The 23,150-nt window shown below is 45.1% G+C and overlaps 1 protein-coding gene across 1 annotated transcript in view; it reads left to right on the top strand.

Moving 5' to 3' along the window:
* Positions 1 to 268: 268 nt before the first annotated feature.
* Positions 269 to 23,150, top strand: part of KDM5A (lysine demethylase 5A) — an 84,798-nt gene continuing 61,916 nt past the window's right edge. Inside the window, 9 exon segments of the mRNA XM_040436417.1 lie at positions 269 to 1,931; positions 4,005 to 4,082; positions 7,663 to 7,785; positions 9,048 to 9,218; positions 9,308 to 9,404; positions 9,407 to 9,438; positions 21,217 to 21,319; positions 21,743 to 21,831; positions 21,999 to 22,157. Coding sequence (XP_040292351.1) covers positions 1,755 to 1,931; positions 4,005 to 4,082; positions 7,663 to 7,785; positions 9,048 to 9,218; positions 9,308 to 9,404; positions 9,407 to 9,438; positions 21,217 to 21,319; positions 21,743 to 21,831; positions 21,999 to 22,157 — 1,029 coding nt within the window. The 5' untranslated portion in view covers positions 269 to 1,754.

Below are 23,150 nucleotides of genomic sequence, written 5' to 3'. Positions count from 1 at the left end.
GCCAACCAAGTAGAAACCAGGCAGCAGGAGATCCGACATTGACTCGTGCTCGGGCCTATAGACTTTCGATTCCGTCCGTCTCATCTCCTCTCCTGCGGATATGTGAGCACTTCTCTCTCCTCATTCTAGCGATCAGTGGTGGGGGGGGGGTCCCAGCGCTCACACCACCACCGATCAAAACTTTTGATATATCTCTATACCATAAAAAAAGTTTTATGGAAAAAAAAAACGGCCCCATTATTGATTGTTCAACCATCATCCTGCTTCCGTCCAATGTTTTTGGCATTGTTTACATGGCAGGACCTGTCACTTCCAGTCTCCAGAATGAGGCTGCTGCCCCTGCTGGTCGCACCTGGTAATGCAGCATTGTAGAACAGGCAGCACAGGATGAGGCGGAGTGATACCGAGCCGACCTGCACCCCAGATCCCTCCGCCCGGTTAAGCATCAATAATGCTGTGAAAGAGCCGCCACCTGACGAGGTACCGTCTTAAATCTACGCGGATCTCATCTCCGGGTACGGCCGCCACCACAGCGGCTGGGCAGTACCTGCTCCCGACTGGCGGAGGGGGACAGTTCCGGTTTCCGGTGACCCCCAGCTTCCGGCAACGGACTGAGACGAAAACAAACCGGTGTTTGGTGCCCGGTGACTGAGGGACTCGGCCGGGGGTGTGAGATAAGTGTCGGGAGGCCGGTCGGGGCTCCGTCATCACACCGGGAGCTCCCGGGGACGCACAGACCGCCAGGACCGGGCCCGGGGATCCGCACTGCTCTCTACCTGTACAGGAGGGGCCCCCAGGAGAAGTGTGGAGATCGGGGCTGTCCAGGGGCCCTTAGCCTTCATCAGGAGGTTTCTTCTGGACCGGAGCTGATGGCAGGAGAGGAGATCCGGGGTCCACCTTTTCCCAGGAGTAATCTGGGGGTGTCTCTTCGGCCTTGTCCAGGTTGTCAGGGCCGATCCGCCTCGTCTTAGGTGTCAGGTGCAGTCTTTTCCTTGCCAGGCTCTATCAGTAATTCATTGGCCTGGTTGTCAGGGGTAATCCTCTGGTATCCTGGTTGTCAGGGTTTATAAGTGACATTAATCTGGTTGTCAGGTATAATCTTCTGGAGCCAGGGTTGTCAGAATTTATCACCCATCGGTTGGGTTGCCCGGAATAATATTCTGGTGGTCAGGGCTTCTCAGTGAAAGATTGGCCTGGTTGTCAGGAGTCATTTTCTGGTCCCCTTGTTGTCAGGCTTTCTCATTGATTAGTTGGTCTGGTTGTCAGGGGGGCGATCTGAAAGCGTCTTGGTTGTCAGTAGTTGATCTTTAGGGGGGGGTTCTGGTTTTCAAGGCCAGTTTTTAGGTGGTGTCTTTATTAGGGAGTGATTTTCTATTGTCTTTCCAGAGACAATCTGGTTGTCGGGGCTCATCAGGGGATGATGACCTGGGTGTGTCCTGGTTGTCAGGAGTAATCTGGAGGGGGAGATGTAATGTCTTGGTTTTTTAAGATCTACAGGTGTGTCGGTTGTCAGAGATAATTACAGGGGGTGGTGTTGTCAGGGGTCATCGGGGTTCTTTCAGAACAGAAATTAAATGAGGCAACCCTATTGACTATGGGAATTTTGGGGTGAAACAGCTGATCTATTCTACCGCCCCCATCCCCTGCCCTGAGGACGAAGAGCCTTGTACTGCCTGGCAATGAGGAGGGACAGTTAGTGCCAGGGCAAGGACCCGGCTGGCATCTGAACACCCCTCCAACTAGACTGAATAGCTATGTCGATGGAAACAGCACTGCTGCCTGGTATGGCGTCATACAATGAGTTTGTGCCCCCTCCGGAGTGCCCGGTGTTCGAGCCCAGCTGGGAGGAATTCTCCGACCCCCTGAGCTTCATTGGACGCATCCGACCCATTGCCGAGAGAACTGGAATATGCAAAATACGACCCCCTAAGGTAAGACGCAGACACAAAGCCGCCCTTTACCTCCATCACCTGTCCGCTCAGATTTGCATGAAGCTCAGCGATGGCGTCATTCATGTTACCAGGATTTAACTCCGTCAGATCAAGCGTAAAGCCTTCATTGTGCGCCCGCCTCTGCCATGCCCAAACCTGACACCTACTTAGGAAATGCCTCCTGGTCTGCATGTATGAGACGGGGGCTCCTGGCCCCATGAAAATATGTGTCCTGTACATAAGATACATGGAGTCTGCGGTAATACGCAGGCTATATCCTGAAATAAGAAGCGTAAGATCGAGAAAACCATAAGATATGAATTGTGTAATGCTGTAAAATAATGAACATATACATCGAAAAATCCCCCCCAAAAAAATACAGTACTTTAAAATGACAAAATGCACAAAAAAAGAAACAAAAGAAAAAAAATCATATGATACAAAAATCTATTTAAACTATAATGCAGTTTGTGAGGTGATGGGACCTAGCCTTTGCTGGATTACTATCAGGACTGTTCTGGAGGATCAAAAAGTTCTGGAAAAAGTTATTTGTAAGGGCTCGTTCACACAAACGTTTTTTGCATTCCGTATACGGGCCGGTTTTTGAGTTCTGTATATGGAACCATTCGTTTTAATGGTTTCGCAAAAAAAAATTAAATGTACTCCGTATGCATTCCGTTTCCGTTTTTCCGTTCCGTTCAAAGATAGAACATGTCCTATTATTGCCCGCAAATCACGTTCCGTGGCTCCATTCAACGGGTCCGCAAAAAAAACGGAATGTACTCCGTATGTCTTCCGTATCCGTTCTGTTTTTGCGGAACCATCTATTGAAAATGTTATGCCCAGCCCAATTTTTTTCTATGTAATTACTGTATATGCCATACGGAAAAACGGAATGGAACCGGAAACACTACTGAAACGAAAAACGGATCTGTTTAAAAATGGCCCGCAAAACACTGAAAACTCCATACGGTCGTGTGAACGAGCCCGAAGGTTGTTTCACGCTGTAGAAGAGGGATAATTTCTGGATGATAAAACGCTGAATAAAAAAGGAAGTTTGCTGTGTATATAACATTTATAAAATATTAAATACATATTCAATAGTGTTAAATGAATTTCAACTATAAGGCTCACTGCCGATTTCCCCCCAGTAATAAATAAAAATAAAATAAATCCCTGCAGTCTCGCAGTACATGCGGCCGTCGCCTTTAGTACTTGCCCGTGACGTGTCAGGACCGTGCTGAGAGGTGGGAATAGGCCATTAGTGTCTGATTGTGGGGGGAGCCCCTGCCGTCAGCAAAACACAGGGGTAGAGATGTTGGGGGGAATTTATCACACACGTGTAAAGTAGAACTGGCTTAGTTGCCCATAGCAACCAATCAGATTCCTCCTTTCATTTTCCAAAGGTGCTGTAAAAATGAAAGGTGGAATCTGATTGGTTGCTAAGCCAGTTCTACTTTACACCGGTTTGATAAGCCTCCCCCGTTGTCTGCAGCCCCACAGCCACCTCCCTTGCCTCCTGACTACTGAGTCTTGTACTGTAGCTCAGCCATATGAGGCCGGGAGGAGGCTGACTGAGGTGTAGAGGGCCCCCATAATCACTACTTCATCCCTAGGTGTGACTGATATCAGCCGCTCCTCTTATTATGTGGCGGGCTGTAGTTTAGGGTTGTGGCCCTTTAAACGCACCCTGCATTCCTGCCTGTATAGTGGTGCATTGTGTGCTGACATATGATATTCAGCCGACCGCCCCCGTGCTTGAATCTCCTTGTAATATAATGTACCATTAGGTAATGGCAGAACCCCCCCCCCCCCCAAATACTTTATTTCTGAATGCTTTGCTGCAGAGTGCCCCCTGCAGCCATTTCCCACCTCAGAGGCATGAGAGCAACCCCTTTCTTAGGGATGTAATGGGGTCCTATCTGAATAATCCAGTAAAATTCATTTAATTCCATCTAATATTGTGGATATAAATCTCACGTGCTCCAAGGATTTCCCTCATTGGGTCTTTCCACTGGACCTTCTGGACAATCGGATGCTGTAATAAAGGGGTCTCCCTCCCTCTCTTTACAGGACTGGCAGCCTCCCTTCGCCTGTGATGTCAAGAGCTTCTGTTTCACTCCCCGGGTGCAGCGTCTGAATGAGCTGGAGGTGAGATGTTCTGTAATGTCTCCACTTTTACCCTGTGCCCTGTTTCTGCAGCTTTACTACTAGAGTTTGTATCAGTGCCCTGGTTTTATTATATCGGTGGTGTGTACTGGTCCACTTGAGGTGGCCATACCGCTTTCTAGACCGTGTGACGTCACGGTCATCAGACTCATGGCCTAGTTGCAGCTCGGCCCCATTCGTGTCAATGGGGCTGAGCTGCAATACCAAGAGCAGCCACTATATGATGTACGGCGCTGTGCTTGGAAAGCTGCCAGGAGCCCCCTGCACTCAACAGAGTTCTGAAGAGTGAAGAGGACCCCTGCCCATCTGATAATGATGACCTATCCAGAGGATAGGTCATCGTTATCAATTCCTGTATAATCCCTTTAATATTTTAAGTCAATAGACCTTGTAACCCTCCAGTTAGTTATCTGCCCTGTAGCCTGGCACTGAACACTAGGGCATTATACAACCTCCTGTTGAAATCCCTCATTGATTTATTGACTTCACCTTCTTATCTGGTTTATAAAGGGAAGGTGCCAATTTGGGGATGTGCCCGCTGGTACTCCAAAATTGATTCCTAAAGCAGAACTATCAGAAAATCTTTATGAAAGTCACTCGTATGTGGGGAAAAAAAAAGTTCTTCTATGTCCCGACTCCCTATGACAGTACTTCTGCCTCTTAGACTCCATCATCATTGGGAAGTCAGACTTCATACCATTCTCTTGTTACAGCACAAGTAATGAAAGCGGATGGGATTACTTGACAGCCGGGTGTCCTATGATAACACTGAGCTGACAGGGCACAGTAACCTAGTGTTGTCATGGGGGACACACAGCGACTAGCTCTTTTTAGGGCAGCTCGCAGCGCGGAGTCTGATGGTTCAGCATAGGAATAGCAGAGTAAACTGCATTATCCTCAGCTGCTCATTTACGTCTTATTCTCAGCACCGTCATGGGTGACACGTCTCTGCACCGTCATAGGTGACATGTATTTGTCATGTTATGCAGAGATTATTGTGTAGATATGTCAAGTAGCTGCTGTAGAGCCTTCAATGAAATCTCCCTCCTATCTTAATCTTGTGTTAGGGCTTGTTCACACTCCCGTGCTGTGGACCACAAATTGCGGTGGCCGTGGCCCAGCCGCATGGGGATCGCTGACCCATTTACTTGAATGGATCTGCGATCCGTCCGTTACGCAAAAAGATAGAGCAAGTTCTATCTTTTTGCGTTCCAGAGGCACATAACGGAACCCCAGGAAGCACTCCGTAGTGTTCCATTCCGCATCTCCGGATTTGCGGACCGATTGAAGTGAATGGGTCCGCATCCATGATGCGGAATGCACACTGAACGGTGGCCTGTGTATTGTGGATACGCAAATGTGGTCCGCAATACGGCAACGGGCAGCACACGTTCATGTGAATGAGCCCTTAAGCTGTCACAGCTTGATCTCACAGGCTTAGGCCTCATGCACACGACTGTGGTGTGTTTTGCAGATCCGCGATTTGCGGACTGCAAAACACGAATGGCGTTCGTGCGCATTCCGCAATTTGCGGAACGGCACGGACAGCCTTTAATATAAATGCCTATTCTTGTCCGCAAAGTGCAGACAAGAATAGGACATGTTATATTTTTTTAGCGGGGCCACGGAACGGAGCAACGGATGCGGACAGCACACGGAGTGCTGTCTGCATCTTTTGCGGCCCCATTGAAGTGAATGGGTCCGCATCTGAGCCGCCAAAACGGCGGCTCGGATGCGGACCAAAACAACGGCCATGTGCATGAGGCCTTACTATGAGAAGAGCTTCTGTGTCCCTTTGACAATACTAGCAGTTTTCTGCCGTGACTAAGGGTTGTCGCAGGAACTTTGCAGGATATCATCACATCCGAAATGACTATTGTGCTTAGGGATGAGCGAATCGACTTCGGATGAAACATCCGAAGTCGATTCGCATAAAACTTAGTTTGACTACTGTACAAAGCGAGCACTCTGTACAGTACTAGAATTCCACCTCTCGTGAGACTTCGCATAATAACTTCATAAATTAATTTCTACTGTAAAAAAAACATTTCCCGAACACAGGTTTGGTTCCAAGTGGTACCTTGGAACCAAACCAGAGTTCGGGAAATGTTTTTTTACAGTACAAATAATAAATGAAGTTATTATGCGAAGTCTCGCGAGACTTCGCGAAGTAATAACTTTGGCTCATCGGAGCCAATACATTCTAGTACTGTACGGAGCTCTCTCTCTGTACAGTACTCAAACATAGTTTTATGCGAATCGACTTCGGATGTTTCATCCGAAGTCGATTCGCTCATCCCTAATTGTGATCACGGACATAATATCCATATAACCACATTGGTCTAGTAGGTCTTCAGCAGGGGTTGAAGTGTGTCATGTGGAGATGGGCAAATAAGTCCTCATAAGAAGCCTTATATTTTTCACAAAAAGGCTGTATTACGCAGCCTGATGTTCGTGCGTCGGTCTGATTGCGCAGGGCTGTGCAAACGGATGATAACACATCCATCAGAGCTCATTTGCAGCGGTCTGATTGCACAGGGCTATGCAAACGGAATGTGAAAGGAATGATTGCTACCACAGTGGTTCCTCCCTCATTCACTTCTGTTTATTATCAGCAGCACATCCCTGATTGCCATATTGCGGTCTGCAAAATACGGACTCCTTCCATGTGCATTCAGCATTTTTCTCACAATCCACCAAAAATGCTGATCGGACATGGATTTAAAATACAGTCATGTGCATGAGTGCAGAACGTTATCATGTCATTACCTCTCTCTCTTGTAGTGTCCGTTTAAAGGAAACCCTGCTCAATTAGTGGGTGCAAAATTCGTGCTTTAGTGACATCTGACCATGCACTTCAGATATCTAATGGCTGTCTGGTGAATGAAAGCAATTCCCCCCGGACACACATGCTGGAACGTGGAATAAGCTAACGGCCAGATAACTCAGAGATCCAGCTGGCCAGTTCTTTTCCCCCTGATGTATGCTGTCTGGAAAAGTTGGGGACATCCCCAATCCCCATGCACATACATGGTCGGCCAGTCCCACCGAAATATATTCTAAATTACAAATGAATGTGTATGTCCAGCTTGAGATGTGATGTGGACTGGTCAAGAGAGTCACTCCACATGGGCCCCTTTATCATTAGCCTTCTGCTTTATTCTGCCCTCCTTAGTGGTATCTCTGCACCCACTAATTCTTAGCACATCTGTAAGATCCCTTTATCGCAGGGACTCTGTCTATCTCCCATGGTTCCCTTTAATTGGCATCCACCAAGTCCATATAGTGCCCGAAGCCATTCGGCCAAGAAATATCGGACACAAAACTCACATTAAATCAACCTTCATTGATCTAATCTTCTGCTGAACATCTTCAGATGCTGTAGCCCCTTAGTTTTGTGCTCCAGTAGAGATCCAAGCTTTCAGACCTATCTCCGGTTAGCTTCCATCTGTAAATTCCCTTTAAGAGCCTCTTGCTGCAGGAAAAGCAATCAGCTGCTCTTGTAAAACTGCTTCCAGTTGTGAAAAAGCACCAAAAATAACTTCAGCATCTTAATTCCTAGGCTATGACCCGCGTGAAGCTTGACTTTCTGGATCAGCTGGCAAAATTCTGGGAGCTGCAAGGATCTACACTCAGGATCCCAGTGGTGGATCGTAGGCTTCTCGATTTGTATGCACTGAGTAAGGTGAGGAATGCGACTCTGGACATCTCCTTTATCATTGTGTGATGAAAAGTACTGCAAATTTCTAATATACAGTACATTGGCCTAGATTTACTATGGTTTCTACGCCTGATCATGGTGTAATTTATGCCAGTCTTTATAACATATTTATGACAAATCTAAACCAAACATAGTCCACTGTACCTGCCTTTGGTGGCTCAAGATGCACAATTTTGCACCAAAAGTTTGGCGAAAGAGGAGTCTAAAGAGGAATCAGAACTAGTGTACAGCATCAGCTACTGTGATAAATTTGGTGAATTTCAAACTGCCATACTCATGAGATAACTATCTGCAGAACGCTCATTCAGCTGGCAGCCTTCTCTCCGGACCCTCCCTTATATACAGTCCTGATCAAAAGTTTAAGACCACTTGAAAAATGGCAAAAAATCATATTTAGCATGGCTCAAAAAATGTTTTGTCTCACTCCCATTTCTTCTTGTTGCATGTTGAAGCTCTACTTGGAACCTTGTTAAGATCCAGTCATGCTAAATATGATTTTATGCCATTTTTCAAGTGGTCTTAAACTTTTGATCAGGACTGTATGTATGCTCAGCTTGGCGGAGTATTAATGTTGTGAATGGGAAGAAAGCTGCTGCCAGAGCAGTCTGACATGGCTTATCTTTCCCAGAACAAAAGGATCAGGCTGTTGAAATCCAACTTGCCCGATTCTTAACTTTCTTGACATCTGCTGTCAGGGAAAAGTCAGGAGGCCCCATACACGTTTGATGGTCAGCTGAACCCAATTGATATTGGATTCCACCAACCTACTAATGTGAATGGCCAACTAACATTTATACTGTCTGCTCCATTGTGTTTCAGATCTTTGCTTCCTGTCAATGATTGTAATTGGGAAGTTTTTTTTAAGTTATGGGATGTAGACAAGAACATTCTCCTTCTCTGATGGCATGCAGAGTTCTTAAAAACTATGAGGAATTCAGCTGCAAATCCTTCATTCTCAGGATGATGGAGGGTCCCAGAGGTTGGACCCCCATTCATCAGAAAGTGATTGCCTATCCTAGCTTTATGAGATGGGAAAATCCCTTTAACGTTCTATTAAGACATCATATTGAAATAGTTCTATTACGTCTAAACCAGACACTGACGAATATATTTGTAAGTGTCCAGGAGCTCTGGTCTGGGCTTTAGTCACGTGGTCCTGGACGCTGGGTGTATCCACAAATGGTTTTCTGGTCAGATGTTCCATTCTCTTCTCTGTACCCCTGCAGGTTGTTTCCAGTGAAGGAGGCTTTGACATCATTAGCAAGGAGAAGAAGTGGTCAAAAGTGGGCAGTCGTCTGGGGTACGTGTCAGGGAAGGGCACAGGGTCTCTACTGAAGACACACTATGAGCGAATTCTCTACCCTTATGAACTCTTCCAGTCGGGGATCAGTCTCATGGTAAGTTACACGCAGAGTGCCTTTGCCTTTAGTTCTGAAGTCATGTACCTGTCCGAACACAGTTTTCTCTCCCTGTTTGTGACCTTTAGGGCATCCAGAAGCCAAGTTTAAAAGTTGAGGAGAAAGTGGAAGTGGCAGAACCATGTGAGGACCCCAAAGAAGCTGCAAGAACCGAGAAGACAAACATTCCTTGAAGAGATCCAGGAGACTCAAGTCTGAGGTGCAATTTATTATTATTTTTCTCCAAAGTCTTGTGCGAGAAATGTCAAAACCTTAAGGGGTACTCCAGGAATTATGAGTCTTATAAATGTGCTGTGGGTCCAAGTTCATCTGAATAGTAAAATCCTTTTATTGACTTGAGATATATATAATGAAAAACGGACAGCACTCCAAGTAAAAAGTAGTGGTGTTTATTCACCCATGTGGAAGGCAACGTTTCAGCTCATACAAGAGCCTTTTTCAAGCTTGAAAAAGGCTCTTATATGAGCTGAAACGTTGCCTTCCACATGGGTGAATAAACACCACTACTTTTTAATTGGAGTGCTGTCCGTTTTTCATCTTTATTATACAGGGTAAGCTGCTACATCCCTTGACCTAGCACCCGCATTGTGCTTTTCCAGTGCCGCCATTTGTTTTCTATATATATATTATATATATATATATATATATATATATATACACATCTCTCTCTCAAGTTAGACATGTATTTTCTTGTCTGTATGGCGTTATAGTAATAATCAGAATGTTCCCAATCACTGACCGCAGGCGGAGATATTACAAACAGTGATGTATTTAAACACATTGGCCCCACATTTATTAATCAATTTGTGCCAGTGTTTGTCATCAAGAGAGCCCCCCCAAAAGTTGCATTGAAAAAAAAAAAAAATTCACGTTTTGCACTGTTTAATAAAAGGTTGCAAAATGTGCATGGTTTACCAGGAGGGTATGGTGTAAACTTAATGTAGATTTGTGCTAAAGCCAGAAAAAGATGCACATTTTGGTGCAATCTACAGCGCGTAGCAGGTGTAGATTTCATAAATGTGCTAAATTTATTAAAGGGACTGGTCAACTCTCCAGAAGTGTATGTTATAACACTATGATGTGCCGTTCCATTATTATTCCTGTTAGAAGTTATGAATGAATGACTGGCAGTTTGCAATAAAAGTCCAGATGGGTGTTAACAGTTGAGATAAATTTAGGTAAAAAATGGCAGTACTACTTGGGGCGCTAGATTTAACCACACTTTATTTTAGTATAAAACTAGACATAAACAAAGTGTTCGGGTCTTAGTTTAGCTACGCGTTTAATCGGGACCTACTCTGGATGCCCCGCGGCCAAAAGGGAGCTGCTTCGATACCGCACAAGCTATTCCACATCCGCTTTTTCAGTGTTGTGCATGGCGTGCACAACCTGATCTGGTGAGTTATGATCCCTGACAATTAGGGGCACTCTTCTAAAAGCAGTTTACACCACAGGAGGCACGGTCCTTCTCTAGTCTCTTCTAACAGTTCAGGTGTGTCCCTGCACAGTCTGACAATTGCAGCTCTCATACGATAGTATCAGAATGTGCAGGGACACAGCCCTAACTAGTGACACTAGCTGGACCTTCATTGCAAACTGCTAGGAATGCCTTCAGAATTTATAGCTAGAATAATATAGGAATAGCAAAACATAGAGCCTTAAGAACAGATTTGATCATATGGGGAATGGAGTTAGTTGCTAAAACAGGCAGGTCAGGATAGATGACATTTCCTCTTTAAAGGGGAACCTGTCACCGGGATTTTGGGTATAGAGCTGAGGACATGGGTTGCTAGATGGCCGCTAGCACATCCGCAATATCCAGTCCCCATAGCTCTGTGTGCTTTTATGTGTAAAAAAAAAAGATTTGATACATATGGAAATTAACCTGAGATGAGTCAGAGCTTGGAAAATATGACTCTTCTCTGGTCACACAAGTAAGATATGACTCTTTTATGTTAATTTGCATAAAAGGCGAGAAGTACAAAAATGCATAATACTTATTGAATTCGTCTGCAAATGAAATTAAAAGTGTAATTTATGTGTTTAGGGTAACACAATGAACATTTAGAAACGCTCAGTGAGGGTAGCATAGTAGAGGGGACAGGTTCCCTTTTAAGACCAATTCATGTGAGCATATTCAGTCCGGGAAACGCGCTCTAATGCAATGGCTCTATTTCCAGACTGGACACTGGTTCTCTGACCAAACTCATATCATCATAATGACATATGATGCTGTGTGTTCCTGTCTGACCATGGGTCAACTGAACTGTAATCACAACATTATGTGAATAACAGGTCAGTAGACCCATGGTCAGACAGGAACTCACAGCATGTTAAAGAGGACCTTTCACCTTTCCTGACACGACTGTTTTAATAACTACCTGCATTCCCCATGTACTAACGATTCTGGAGCATCTATTCTTATGTCTGTATGTTGTACCCATTCCTGTATTATTTCTACTAGAAGTTCTGAATGAATTGCTATTAGCCTTCAGTAAGGGTACAGAGAGGTGGTAACTAGTGTTGAGCGAACCTTCTGTTTTAAGTTCGGCGTCTAAAGTTCGGCTTCCGGTTAGCGGAGAATCCCGATATGGATTCCGAATTCCGTTGTGGTCCGTGGTAGCGGAATCAATAATCGGCCATTATTGATTCCGCTACCACGGACCACAACGGAATTCGGAATCCATATCGGGATTCTCCGCTAACCGGAAGCCGAACTTTAGACGCCGAACTTAAAACAGAAGTTCGCTCAACACTAGTGGTAACCAGTTGGGGGGGGGTGTACCTGCACAGTCTGACAATGGCAGCGCTGATTGTGTCAAATCTCTTTCTATTGATTTTACAAAGTAGAGAAAAGTACAGAACAGATAAATGAGCTAAGCACGTCCTATAACATTGTTTGCGAATAAAAGTTTGCTAGATATCCTCTGCAGCTTCACTAACTTCGAGTGGGCTATTTATTCCATAAACTTAATTATACATCAACATTGATCCTTTCAAGTTGCCCAAGAGTGCTTATGGCCGGTGTGAAGCTAGCTTGGGTCGGATAAAAGTATGGGTAAACCAATATAAACATACTTTAAACAAGAAGATTGTCGCGAAGTCATTTAAACTTCCAGAGGTGGAATGTGCAGGCGACGGAGCACCGTTACATGTGTTAAGAGACTCCGCACTTTATTAGATTAGCCTTTATCCCTGATTATCTATATAAGGGAAGTATGTCTAGCCTTGTGCGAAGGACTTCCAAGTAGCCCCAGGTAAGCTTATATTTATTGTGTTGACCATTTGCATATGAGCAAAGTTCCTCCAGCCTCGCAAATTGACCGATCTTGGTGATCCAATGGGATATCGGAGGCATAATCGGTTGTTTCCAATATAAAGGAATCATGGATTTAGCAATAGTACTAATTGATTCCAGAGTAGTTTATTATAGTTTTTCACCAATGGTGGTATGAGGTTAAGAAAGATTACCTCAGGAATCAGGGGAGGAGCGTTGGGCAAATTTTTGAGAGAGACTTCCTCTACTCCAGTCCAAAAAAGTTTGATTTTAGAACATTCCCACCATAGGTGATGTATGAACCTACATTTTGGACCCATCTCCAACAACTGGTTGGGATTTGTAGGATTTATGCGATTTAGCGCCACCGGAGTCTTGTACCATCGACAGACTAGTTTGGATGCCGTTTCTTGTAAAAGGACGCAACTAGATGGTCCTAGGCAAAATTTATACACCTGCTTGATATCAGCCTCTGTGAGGTCGATAGTTCTTTCTCCCATGCTGAGATGTTATGGCAGCACATAGACTCCATGAGGCGTCTGAACACAGTCCTGCATTAACTTTTGAAATAACCCACCGAAGCCGGGGGCGGAAAGCTGCCAACTTCTCTAGCCATGTTTAACTCTCTGGTGATATCTCCCATTTTGATCACCTATTTTAAATTTAAATATAGATGGTTATATGTGAAGTCGTCTATTGTAGTTCCCGTGACCTCTTGTAATATGTCCCACATGAGATAGCGTCTCAATTTCTTTTGCAACGGAAGCCATTGTGAGGAATATGGAGTCCTGGAGGCCCAGCTGGTCTCCCAGGCTTATTAGCGGTTAGGGGGTTTCCCAGAATGTTTGATTCTTAGATAGTTTTCTCCAAAGGTGCAGATAGCTTTTGTTAGTAGATTGTTGTATGAATGGGGTGTGTCTGATGATTAGTGCTCGAGTTAGAGAGAAATCATTTGCTTCTTCTTCAATGGGGACATATAGTTTTGGGCTAGGTCTTTTGTGCCAATCAAGAATTCTCACGAGTTGTATGGACTCATATGTTGACAACATATCTGGTAATCCAATCCCTCCCTCCCTGTTTCGTTTAATCAGGGTGCTATAAGCTACTCTGTGATGGGATGGGCCCCAGACATATTTCAAGAATAGTCTGGGAAGTTTAAGAAAGGTGGGAGGAAGATAGATAGGCAGAGTCTGCATCAGGTATGATATTTTAGGGGTTATAATCATTTTGAGCAGGTTGGAGCGACCCATCCATGAGATAAACGGGATCTTCCAGGAGTTGAGAGTAGTTTCAATCATTTGCAATAAGGGCACATAAGTTAGTGAGTACCAACTGTCAGGAGATGGGGATATATGTAGACCCAAGTACTTGATAGAGGAAGAGGACAATGGGAATGAGGTGACCTGTTTGATTAACGAGATTGTAGAGGGCAGATTTCGATGGGTTGATTTTAAAATTGGACAGATGGTGGAATTGGTCAAAGAGACGGGAGAAGGCCGGAAAGGAAGATTTTGGGTTAGAGGTGATAACTAGTAAGTCATCAGCGTAGGCTGCAGTGAAATGTTCAGTACCTTCCGCCTTGAACCCCCTTATCTCTGGGTCTTGCCTAATCGATTGGATGAGAGTTTCCATCGTAAGCACAAAAAGGAGAGGGGAGAGGGGGCAATCCTGCCTAGTGCTGTTAGTTATTTGGAAAGGGGGAGACAGGGTGCCGTTAACCTTTACCATTGCTGAGGGGCAAGAATACAGTGCTGGTAGACCACATTTGCGTAATACAGCTTGCATATAGACCCGGTCAAATGCTTTTTCAGCATCGGTAGATAGAAAGGCTAATGGTGACTTTTTTCGCCTGGCCAGCTGGATTAAATGCAATACTCTGAGGGTGTTATCCTTACCCTCACTGGTCTTCATGAAACCCACCTGTTCAGTGTTAACCAATGAGGGGAGAAACCAATTGAGGCGATTTGCTAAGACTTTGGCAAATATTTTAACGTCCACATTGAGCAGGGAAATCGGACAGTAGCTACCACATAGTTCCGGGTCTTTACCTTCTTTGGGCAGGATCGTAATATGAGCTTCTAGAATTTGTGAAGGAAAGGTATGCCCAACAATCAAAGAGTTAAAAGTTGAGAGCATGTGGGGGAAAAAGGATATCTTGGAATGATTTATAATATATGGCCGTTAATCCGTCTGGACCTGGGCTTTTACCCTTGGGGGATTCCTTTAGGGCTAATTGTAATTCGGAGAGAGTTATTGGCGTAGCTAGTTGGGCACTTTGAGAATCCTCTAGGGAAGGCAGAGATCAGCCCTTTAGGAAGTTGTTTATATCTTGTTGTCTGAGATAAGATTCTTTCTTAGATTCTCCTGATCTCAAATTGTATAAAGCTTCATAGAATAGTTGAAAGTGTTCTGCGATGTTTTTTTGTGTTTGTGGTTTGCTGTCCGTTGGAAGCCTTAATGGATTTAATAAAGGTCTGTTCCCTAGCTCTTTTGGCCATAAGATCCATAAGTCTAGACCCTTTATTACCATGCATGTACATCTTATGCTTGGCGTAGAAATATGCTTTAGATGCTTTTAAGTTGAGGAGTTCCATCAATTTCTCCCTTTGGACAGTTAATTCTGTTTTTGTGGTGATGGCTAATGTTCTTTTATGTTGTCTTTGTAGGGCTTCTATTCTTTTAAGGGTGTTTTCCATTTCTTTGTTCTTACATTTTTTGAAGTAGGAGCAAAGAGAGATCAGATCTCCTCGCACCACTGTTTTATGGGCTTCTCAGATCATCGTGTGGGATGTATTTTGGACAAAATAGTTGTTTAGTAAGGTCTTGGAGTATCGTCTCATTGATTCTCCACGTAAAGGAAGGGGCGGGAAGGGACTTTATGACTATGGACAATGAGACCGGGGCATGGTCGGAGATGGAGATGTTGTGGATTAAGGATTTAACCATCTTTGGTAAGTGTTTGGAGGAGAGGATAATGTAATCTATTCTTTGATAAGAATTATGGGCTTTCGAGTGGTATGTGTAATCCCTGCCAGATGGGTTATTTGTTCGCCAAGTATCTACAAGTCCGCAGGATGACATGGCTATCTTTAAGGCTTTAAGTTTCCTATAGGAAACACGGTAATTCGGATTGGAGGAATCGAGTAGAGGGTCTAGGGCAGGCATGCTCAACCTGCGGCCCTCCAGCTGTTGTAAAACTACAACTTCCACAATGCCCTGCTGTAGGCTGATAGCTGTAGGCTGTTCAGGCTTGCTGGGAGTTGTAGTTTTGCTGGAGGGCTGCAGGTTGAGCATGCCTGTCTAGGGTGATGTTAAGATATCCCCCTACAATGCAAATGCCCTCTTGGAAGGATTTAAGGCGTCTAAGTGTCTCTGTCAGCCAGGGCACCTGTTGTACATTAGGGGTTGTGAGGAATATGGATTAATATTTACTGTCAGCCATGTCCTTACCCCCACCATTTACTGAAAGATGGCAGAGGAAATCAGGAAGTCAGATACTCCTAGCAGGCCACATTTTGTTATATTTCACACCTCCAGTCAGACAGCCTGGATCCTGCAGGAAAACCCCCAGCAGGAGGTATCATCCCTCGCCAGGATCAATGATACCTCCCAGACATGTTGGCACCTACATTTCATAAGGAATTATGAATCGCCCAGCCATCGCAGGCTTAAACCGGATACATATTTGTGTCCCGGTGGCCACGAGGAATATGCCCATGTTCTTGGTTTGATGGTGGGATGCCAGGGAAGGGAGATATACATATCTCCCCACAGAAACCAACTAACGGTACAGTATTTGGACTCTACTTGTAGCCTGAACCCAGGTGGATCCGTTGGTCCCAGAACCATCTCCCTGTGACCTTCTGGCCTGGAGCTATGACCCCTAAAGGGTTTTGTGAGTCATTTGCAGCCAGTCCAGCAGAGGGGGGGTGGACCCCTCCCAAAGACCGGGAGGGGCCGGCTACAGGTTAAAAGGCTTGTGCCAACAAGCAGGCGTGTCTTTCTCTGAAGAAGGGTCACATCGTGTAATGTGTTTAGGGGGACCCAGGAACTAGGTGAGATCACTGCCCTTCATGTGACTACAGCAAAGAACACCTCACAACCTCAAAGGAACTTTCATTTTACCCGGTAACTGACTTTTGCTCTGCTTAACCCTGTTGTACCTATACAACCTGTATCTTTAACCTCAGACCACTCTATATATTCTGTGTGTATATTGTGTTTATATCTAGTGTGCCCTTAAGGCGATTAAATATATAATTTAATCTTGTGCTATCTTGTATCTCGATCACGAATCCCCACGTCCGTGTTTCGGCCTAGTTATAAGCTACCGCGGGTTGGTTTCTCACCCTATATAATCCCTTTAGCGGACCCGGCTTATATCAAACAGGAAGCTGGTCGCAGTTACCCGGGCTGAGAAGGCACTGTTTTCACTGCGGCAGTGAAAAGGCTTTCTTAGCTTGTTGCCTCTCTGTGCCTGCGTGGACAGGAGGTATCTGTGTAAACTGTACCAAGCTGATATTACCTGCTCCTCTGGAGGGCATATCGTCACGATTTGGTAACCCGTGACCATACCGCGTTTCGTGAGCTCGACGTAGGTGACGTCAAGTGAGCGCGAGGTGTGGTATTCCTCACAGGGGTGTATATACCTGCAAGCGTAACTGGTGTATTAGCTATTTGGCCTTTCAAGAACAGATATCTAGCCTCAGTATCCACTAGGCTAGATATCAGAGTAAAGTGATTTTTTGATAGCAATGGTTACACCTCTGGTTTTGGAGGCAGAGTAGCAGGAGTGGAACCATTGTGTGAAATAGGTTTTGTGTAGAGAATGAAGCTTACCCCGTTTAAAATGGGTCTCCTGGAGTATCGTGACCTCTGTATGAAGGGATCTAAGCAGTTGGAATACTCTAGATCTCTTAGATGGTGAATTTAGTCCCCGCACATTCCACGACACCACATTAACAGCAGACATTTAGCCTGCTTTCCTATTGATAGGGTAACAGGATAAACAGTTTAGAACACAAGTTGCAATAATACAATAGGAGCAGAACAGTGCAAAGAAGGAGGAGAGAGAGAATGGGGAGTAGGGTTGGTTACTCTTTTCCCGATTCCCTATAGTACCTCAGGAAAATATCCTGAGGCTGGAGACAGGGGAAAAAAGGTGAAGTAAAGCTATAACCCAGAGAAGGGGAAAGTTGGCCTCACCTACTGGTCAGTAGAAGGGGTAATTCCCCATAGTTACTGTAGATAGAGCTTGCAGTGGGGAGGGGTGGGGAAAGGATGAAGGCAAAACAGGAATGGGGGAAAGGAGGAAAGATCAAGAAGATATGGGATGTTGGAAACAAGGGGTTAGAAAAGAGGGTAAAGGTGTTACAGTGTGAGTAGGGGAAGAAGACCAAAAGCCTGGTACATGGAACGCTTTATTGTAGTATCATTTAAGTGTAGCCTGGGAATCCAAGCTTTTTAATGGAGTATCAGTCTGGCTTGGCTGCTAGCCTTTTTCGAGTCCTCTTCGCTTTCCATGGGACCGCAGCTGGAAGGTTTGGTAGTTGGAGATGGGATCCCAAGATGGAGCCTTTGAGGGATCCAGGTCTAGAAGCTTGTAGATAGGAAGCAGATCCAATGGAGATCGTACTACTTTGTGTGCTCCTTGAGAAGTGAATGCGATCCCAAACGGAAATAACCATCTGTATGGAATGTCCATTTTCCTCAAGATGTCCAGAAAGGGTTTTAGCTTGCGTAGTTTGGACAACGTGACAGGTCTTGGAAGATTTGTATAGAAGAAGCCTCAAAGGACAAATCCTGACAGTTTCTCGTCGCTTTAAAGGGATTGTCTCACCTTCTGCCTTTCTGGCATCACTGCTGTGGGCTTCGTCCTGAGCTGGAGCTGGGCGGGGCTTCTCCTCCTGACAGTAACCCTTGCCTCTCCATGCGCGCTCACACAGGCAGCCCTCCATAGCTCACTGCACACTTGTTATCTCTATATATTTGCATATAGAGATAACAGTGGGTCCCAGCAAGTGTTAATGTCTGTCTCCTGATGAGGTTACCATGAGACAGATAGGATCGCACTGCCAGCCACTGTAGGAAACTTTCAGGTCAGATCTGAAGCTTTCCTACAGTCATCTTTCACAAGATGACAGCCGGCACTTGCGATCTGTATATTACAGGTTCGGGGCTATTTGTGCAAGCCCCGAACCTGTTATACTATTTACCCTCCTAGCATAACTGTACAGAACAGCTTCAGGGCTGTTCTATAGCAGAACGAGGTGGCTGGGTGCAGGAGCTAATCCAAGAATACATACCAGGTGGCCGGGGACGGGAGCGAATGCACATACACTGGCCTCTATGTACGCTCGCTCCCGCGATTCACGGCCACCAGAAAGGCCGGATATTTCTCTCTAAGTGCGCAAGCGCATTCCAGAGGTGGCCGTAACCCCTAGAGACGAGCAGGGTCTAAAGGAAGCTATAATGAAAGAAACGGGGAAGAGAATCCCTATAGAAAACAGAAGTACATTACAAAGTTACTGAAAATAACATCATATACACAATAAGGCCTCGTGAACACGACCGTTGTGTGTTTTGCGGTCCGCAAATCACAGATGGCGTTCGTGTGCATTCCACAATTTGCGGAATGGCACGGACAAGAATAGGACAGGTTAGTTTATTTATTTTTGTGGACCACGATACGGAGCAACGGATGCGGACAGCACACGGAGTGCTGTCTGCATCTTTTGCGGCCTTATTGAAGTAAATGGGTCCGCATCTGAGCTGCAAAAACTGCGGCTCGGATGCGGACCAAAACAACGGCCGTGTGCATGAGGCCTAACTATGACTTTATCAGGTGAGACAACCCCTTTAAGAATCATGTCTCTGTGTTGTGAATTAAGGACTTTACAGATTGTCACGAGGAGCCTCCCCTTCCTTGGGCTTTGGTCAGAGCGCTCTAAGTGCTCTTTCAAGGATAAAATGATCTCTCATATTGGATGGCAGTAGAGTTTTTAATATTTCTTTGGTGATGTCCATCACAGATGATATTGGCACCAATTCTGGAATTCCTTTTAGGCGAAGCTTGTTGCGCCTTCCTCTATTATCTTGATCCTCCACATATGAAAGTAAATTATTGAGATGATGTTGGGATTGTGAAAGGGCTGAAGCAGTAGTCTCTCCAAAAGATACCAATGAGGCTTGGTTCTCTTCTAGTTGTTCAACTCTGCCTCCGATCTCTCTAATATCTGTCTTTATGTCTGAAAGTTCTTTGAGGACAGGATCTATTGCTGATTCAATGATCTGCTGTAAAGTTTTTCGTGATGTTGAGATAATAGGGTCTCCCTCTCGGCAGTCTTCAGCACCTGAGCTATCATGATCTGACGTCTCTGCGGCGGCAGCCACGCTCCGGTCCACTGATTGACTTAATGGTTGAGTATCTGTGGGCTTTTTATTGAGAAACTTCTCCATTTCTGACTGTGACTTCTTCACTATTTTATAGCCCGTTCCCTCTGGTTTTTCTACTTTCACCATAGTGAGTGGCAAGGTGAGGAGGGGAAAAGATTCGTGTGAGGTGGGGGTGCTAATAGAAACTTAGAGCGCGCTACCCCTGGCCTCAACCCCCTACACATTCGGGTGTATTTTAGTGCTCTGTATGTAGAAAAATTTGTGAGTCTTTCGCCCAGGACAAGTCTGGAAGATCTGTTAGACCGCCTCTCAGAGCGGTCCTTGAAAAATTAGAGCTGAGCTCTTCACCTTTTAGAAGAGTCCCGCGTGGGGAAAGGTGGCACTGGGGTGGGGTATGTGCCTTTATTCGGAGAGTAAAAATTACTGACCATGAGTTTGTTTGTGAAGCTCTTGTTCGCCTCCTGCCGCTGCGCCTTGACTTTCGGTGGGGATGTCTCAGCTAGAAGTGTTCGCGGCGGCTGCCGCGCTGCAAAAAGTTTAGGCCCGAGCGGGCGACCGGCTTGTGTGGGAATACGGGACGGCTGGAAGAGGTCTCCGTCTGCTACAGGGCTCAGGTATGTGGGTAATGCTCCGGTTCCCTCCTTAGGGAGGTAGAATACACCGTCAGTGGCGAAGCAGGAGCGGAGCTCACCTAACCCGCGTCCTGCTTCTTCCAGTGCCAAGCCTTGCAGCACTGATTGGATAAAGTTAATCTGTGCAGGTACACACACCCAACTGGTTACCTCCCCTCTGTACCCTTACTGCAGACTGCTAGCAATTCATTCATCACTTCTAGTAGGAATAATAAAGAAATAATATAACATAGAGCCATAAGAGTAGATGCTCCAGAATTGTTATCACATGGGGAATGCATGTAGCTATTAAAACAGGAGTGTCAGGAGAGGTGACAGGTCCTCTTTAAGTGATTATGATGCTGTGAGTTAGTCCAGGAAATACAGCTGTCACACGGAGCGTGTTTCCTGGACTAAATGCATTCACGTGAAATTGGCCTAAGAGGTGTGTGCCTTTTTAATATATTTTGTGTTTTTTCCATTAATCTTTTTAAATATTAAGGTGTGTGAACGCCCCATTATGTGTTAGAAAATTGCCGAACTTTTCATTCTACTCTGGCTACGTTTTATTTACATAGGGACGATTGGCCCTTTTAATTACGAATTTCATTTCAGATTACCTTAAAGGGTGGCAGTGTTACTTTTCATTGACCCCTGCAATTGTGTTGACTAAAGCAGTATTGTTGTATTGCAGGAGTCTGTGGAGATCAGTAAAAGCCCAGAGGTGAAGAAGCTGCACACCTTCGGAGCTGCTCCCAGGGTGATCGGGGTTGGAGACAGTGTTAAAGACAGAGCTGGTAGGGCTAGGCTTATGCCTGTTAGTAATCCATAAGATCAAAAACTAAGAAAATGTAATTATCCTCTATTGATTCACAGTGAAGCTCAGCTTGGCACATAGTGTTATGAGGCATGGCACCCAGCAGAGGGAGCTGTTTTCTTTGTTACATCCTATGCAGCTAATGTAGTCATTCTCTCCCTAGGAGGATGATGGTAGGTTATGTAGGTTGCCATGGTTACTCAAAAAAGCAGAATTTTCAATAATGTAACCTTATATTGTGGTTGCTGCCATCTGCCGATAGTTGTGCTTCACGCTGCTGTGTGCATATTGCAGATGACTCCAGGTTATCCAAGACAGACCAAATGAACACAATTGCCATAACCTGGATGCATTTCTGGTAGCTTGTGCGGGATTATCACAGTTTGTCTTTCACTGATTTCAGATGAACTGTTCAAGAACAGGAAGATTTCTAAGCTGGACGCTTTCGGGATGCAGATGAGGCAGAGGAAAGGCGCTTTGTCCGTCAATTTTGTAAGTGTCCCATGTTCAGACAAGACTTCCTCATCTCTCCTATACCTCCCTTCACTTTTTAACCCCTTTCCCTTGATAGCATGGAATGAAAAGCGGTTCAAACCTGACCTGCTCATTTGCAAAGTAATGTCCTGATAAAACCTTTTATTGCTCTGCTCTCCCTCCAGGTTGACCTGTACATTTGCCTGTTCTGCGGACGGGGTGATTGTGAGGAGAAATTACTGCTGTGCGATGGTTGTGATGACAGTTATCACACATTCTGTCTCATCCCACCTCTCCCAGAAGTGCCCAAAGGAGATTGGCGCTGCCCAAAATGTATTGCTGAGGTGTGTATCACTTTTTTTTTGGGGAAGTAAAGTTGGCTGCTATTTTTTTTTTTTTTTTTTTTCTGTTACACCATTCAACATATGGGATACGTTTTTATTATATTTTAATAGTACAAGCGTTTTTGCATGCGGCAATCCCCATGATGTGGTTTTTTTGGGGGGAGGAGAAGGGATGATTTGAGTTTTTTTCTTTACATTTTTTTTATTTTATTTAAATTTTTTTACTTTTTTTTTTTTTATGTCCCCAAGAATTTTCTCCCTTATTCTATATAGATAGGGCTATTACAGTTTAGTGCTGCCACCTGCTGGCCTGAACTGTAATATACAGGTAATAAGCCTAGTACAGGCTCAGGCTCTTTACAAGCATAGAACACTTTCCTAGATCTCTGCTGGGGGAGAGCATTCTTGCCCCGGAAGCATGCGCTTTTGGGTTTTTGCCATCTTAGATGCCGTGGTTACGTTTGACCTTGGGATCTGAGGGGTTAAATGTCCGGGGTCAGCATTACCGCGAATTGCGGACATTAGCCACGGGTGTCTGCCATATGAAACAGCAGGCCCCTGGTGGCTATGGCTCTCCCCTTGCTCTGTAGCAGACGCCATCTTTAAAGACCCAAAATCCGCCATACATGCGCAGCGGATGTCAAGAAGGCCCACCTGGAATTTGCAAAAAAAAAACCTAAAGGATTCTCAGACTATGAGATATAAAAATCTCTGGGCTGATGAAACCAAGATTCAAATTTTTCACCACAATTCTAAGCATCATGTTTGGAGGAAACTAGGCACTGCCCAATGCTATCCCTACAGTAAGGCATGGCGGTGGCAGCATCATGCTGTGGGGATGTTTTAAAGTGGCTGGGACTGGAAGATTGGTCAGGATTGAGGGAAAGCTGCATAGAGCAAAGTACAGAGAATTTCTTAATGAAAACCTGAAACAGTGTGCTTTGGACCTCAGAATGGGCTGAAAGTTTACATTCCGATAAAACAACAGCCCTA

Source organism: Bufo bufo, chromosome 1 (assembly GCF_905171765.1).
Source record: "Bufo bufo chromosome 1, aBufBuf1.1, whole genome shotgun sequence".
NCBI classification, from domain to species: Eukaryota; Metazoa; Chordata; class Amphibia; order Anura; family Bufonidae; genus Bufo; species Bufo bufo.
Note: the sequence above shows the minus strand (reverse complement) of the source record. Positions and strands in the feature narration are given on the sequence as shown.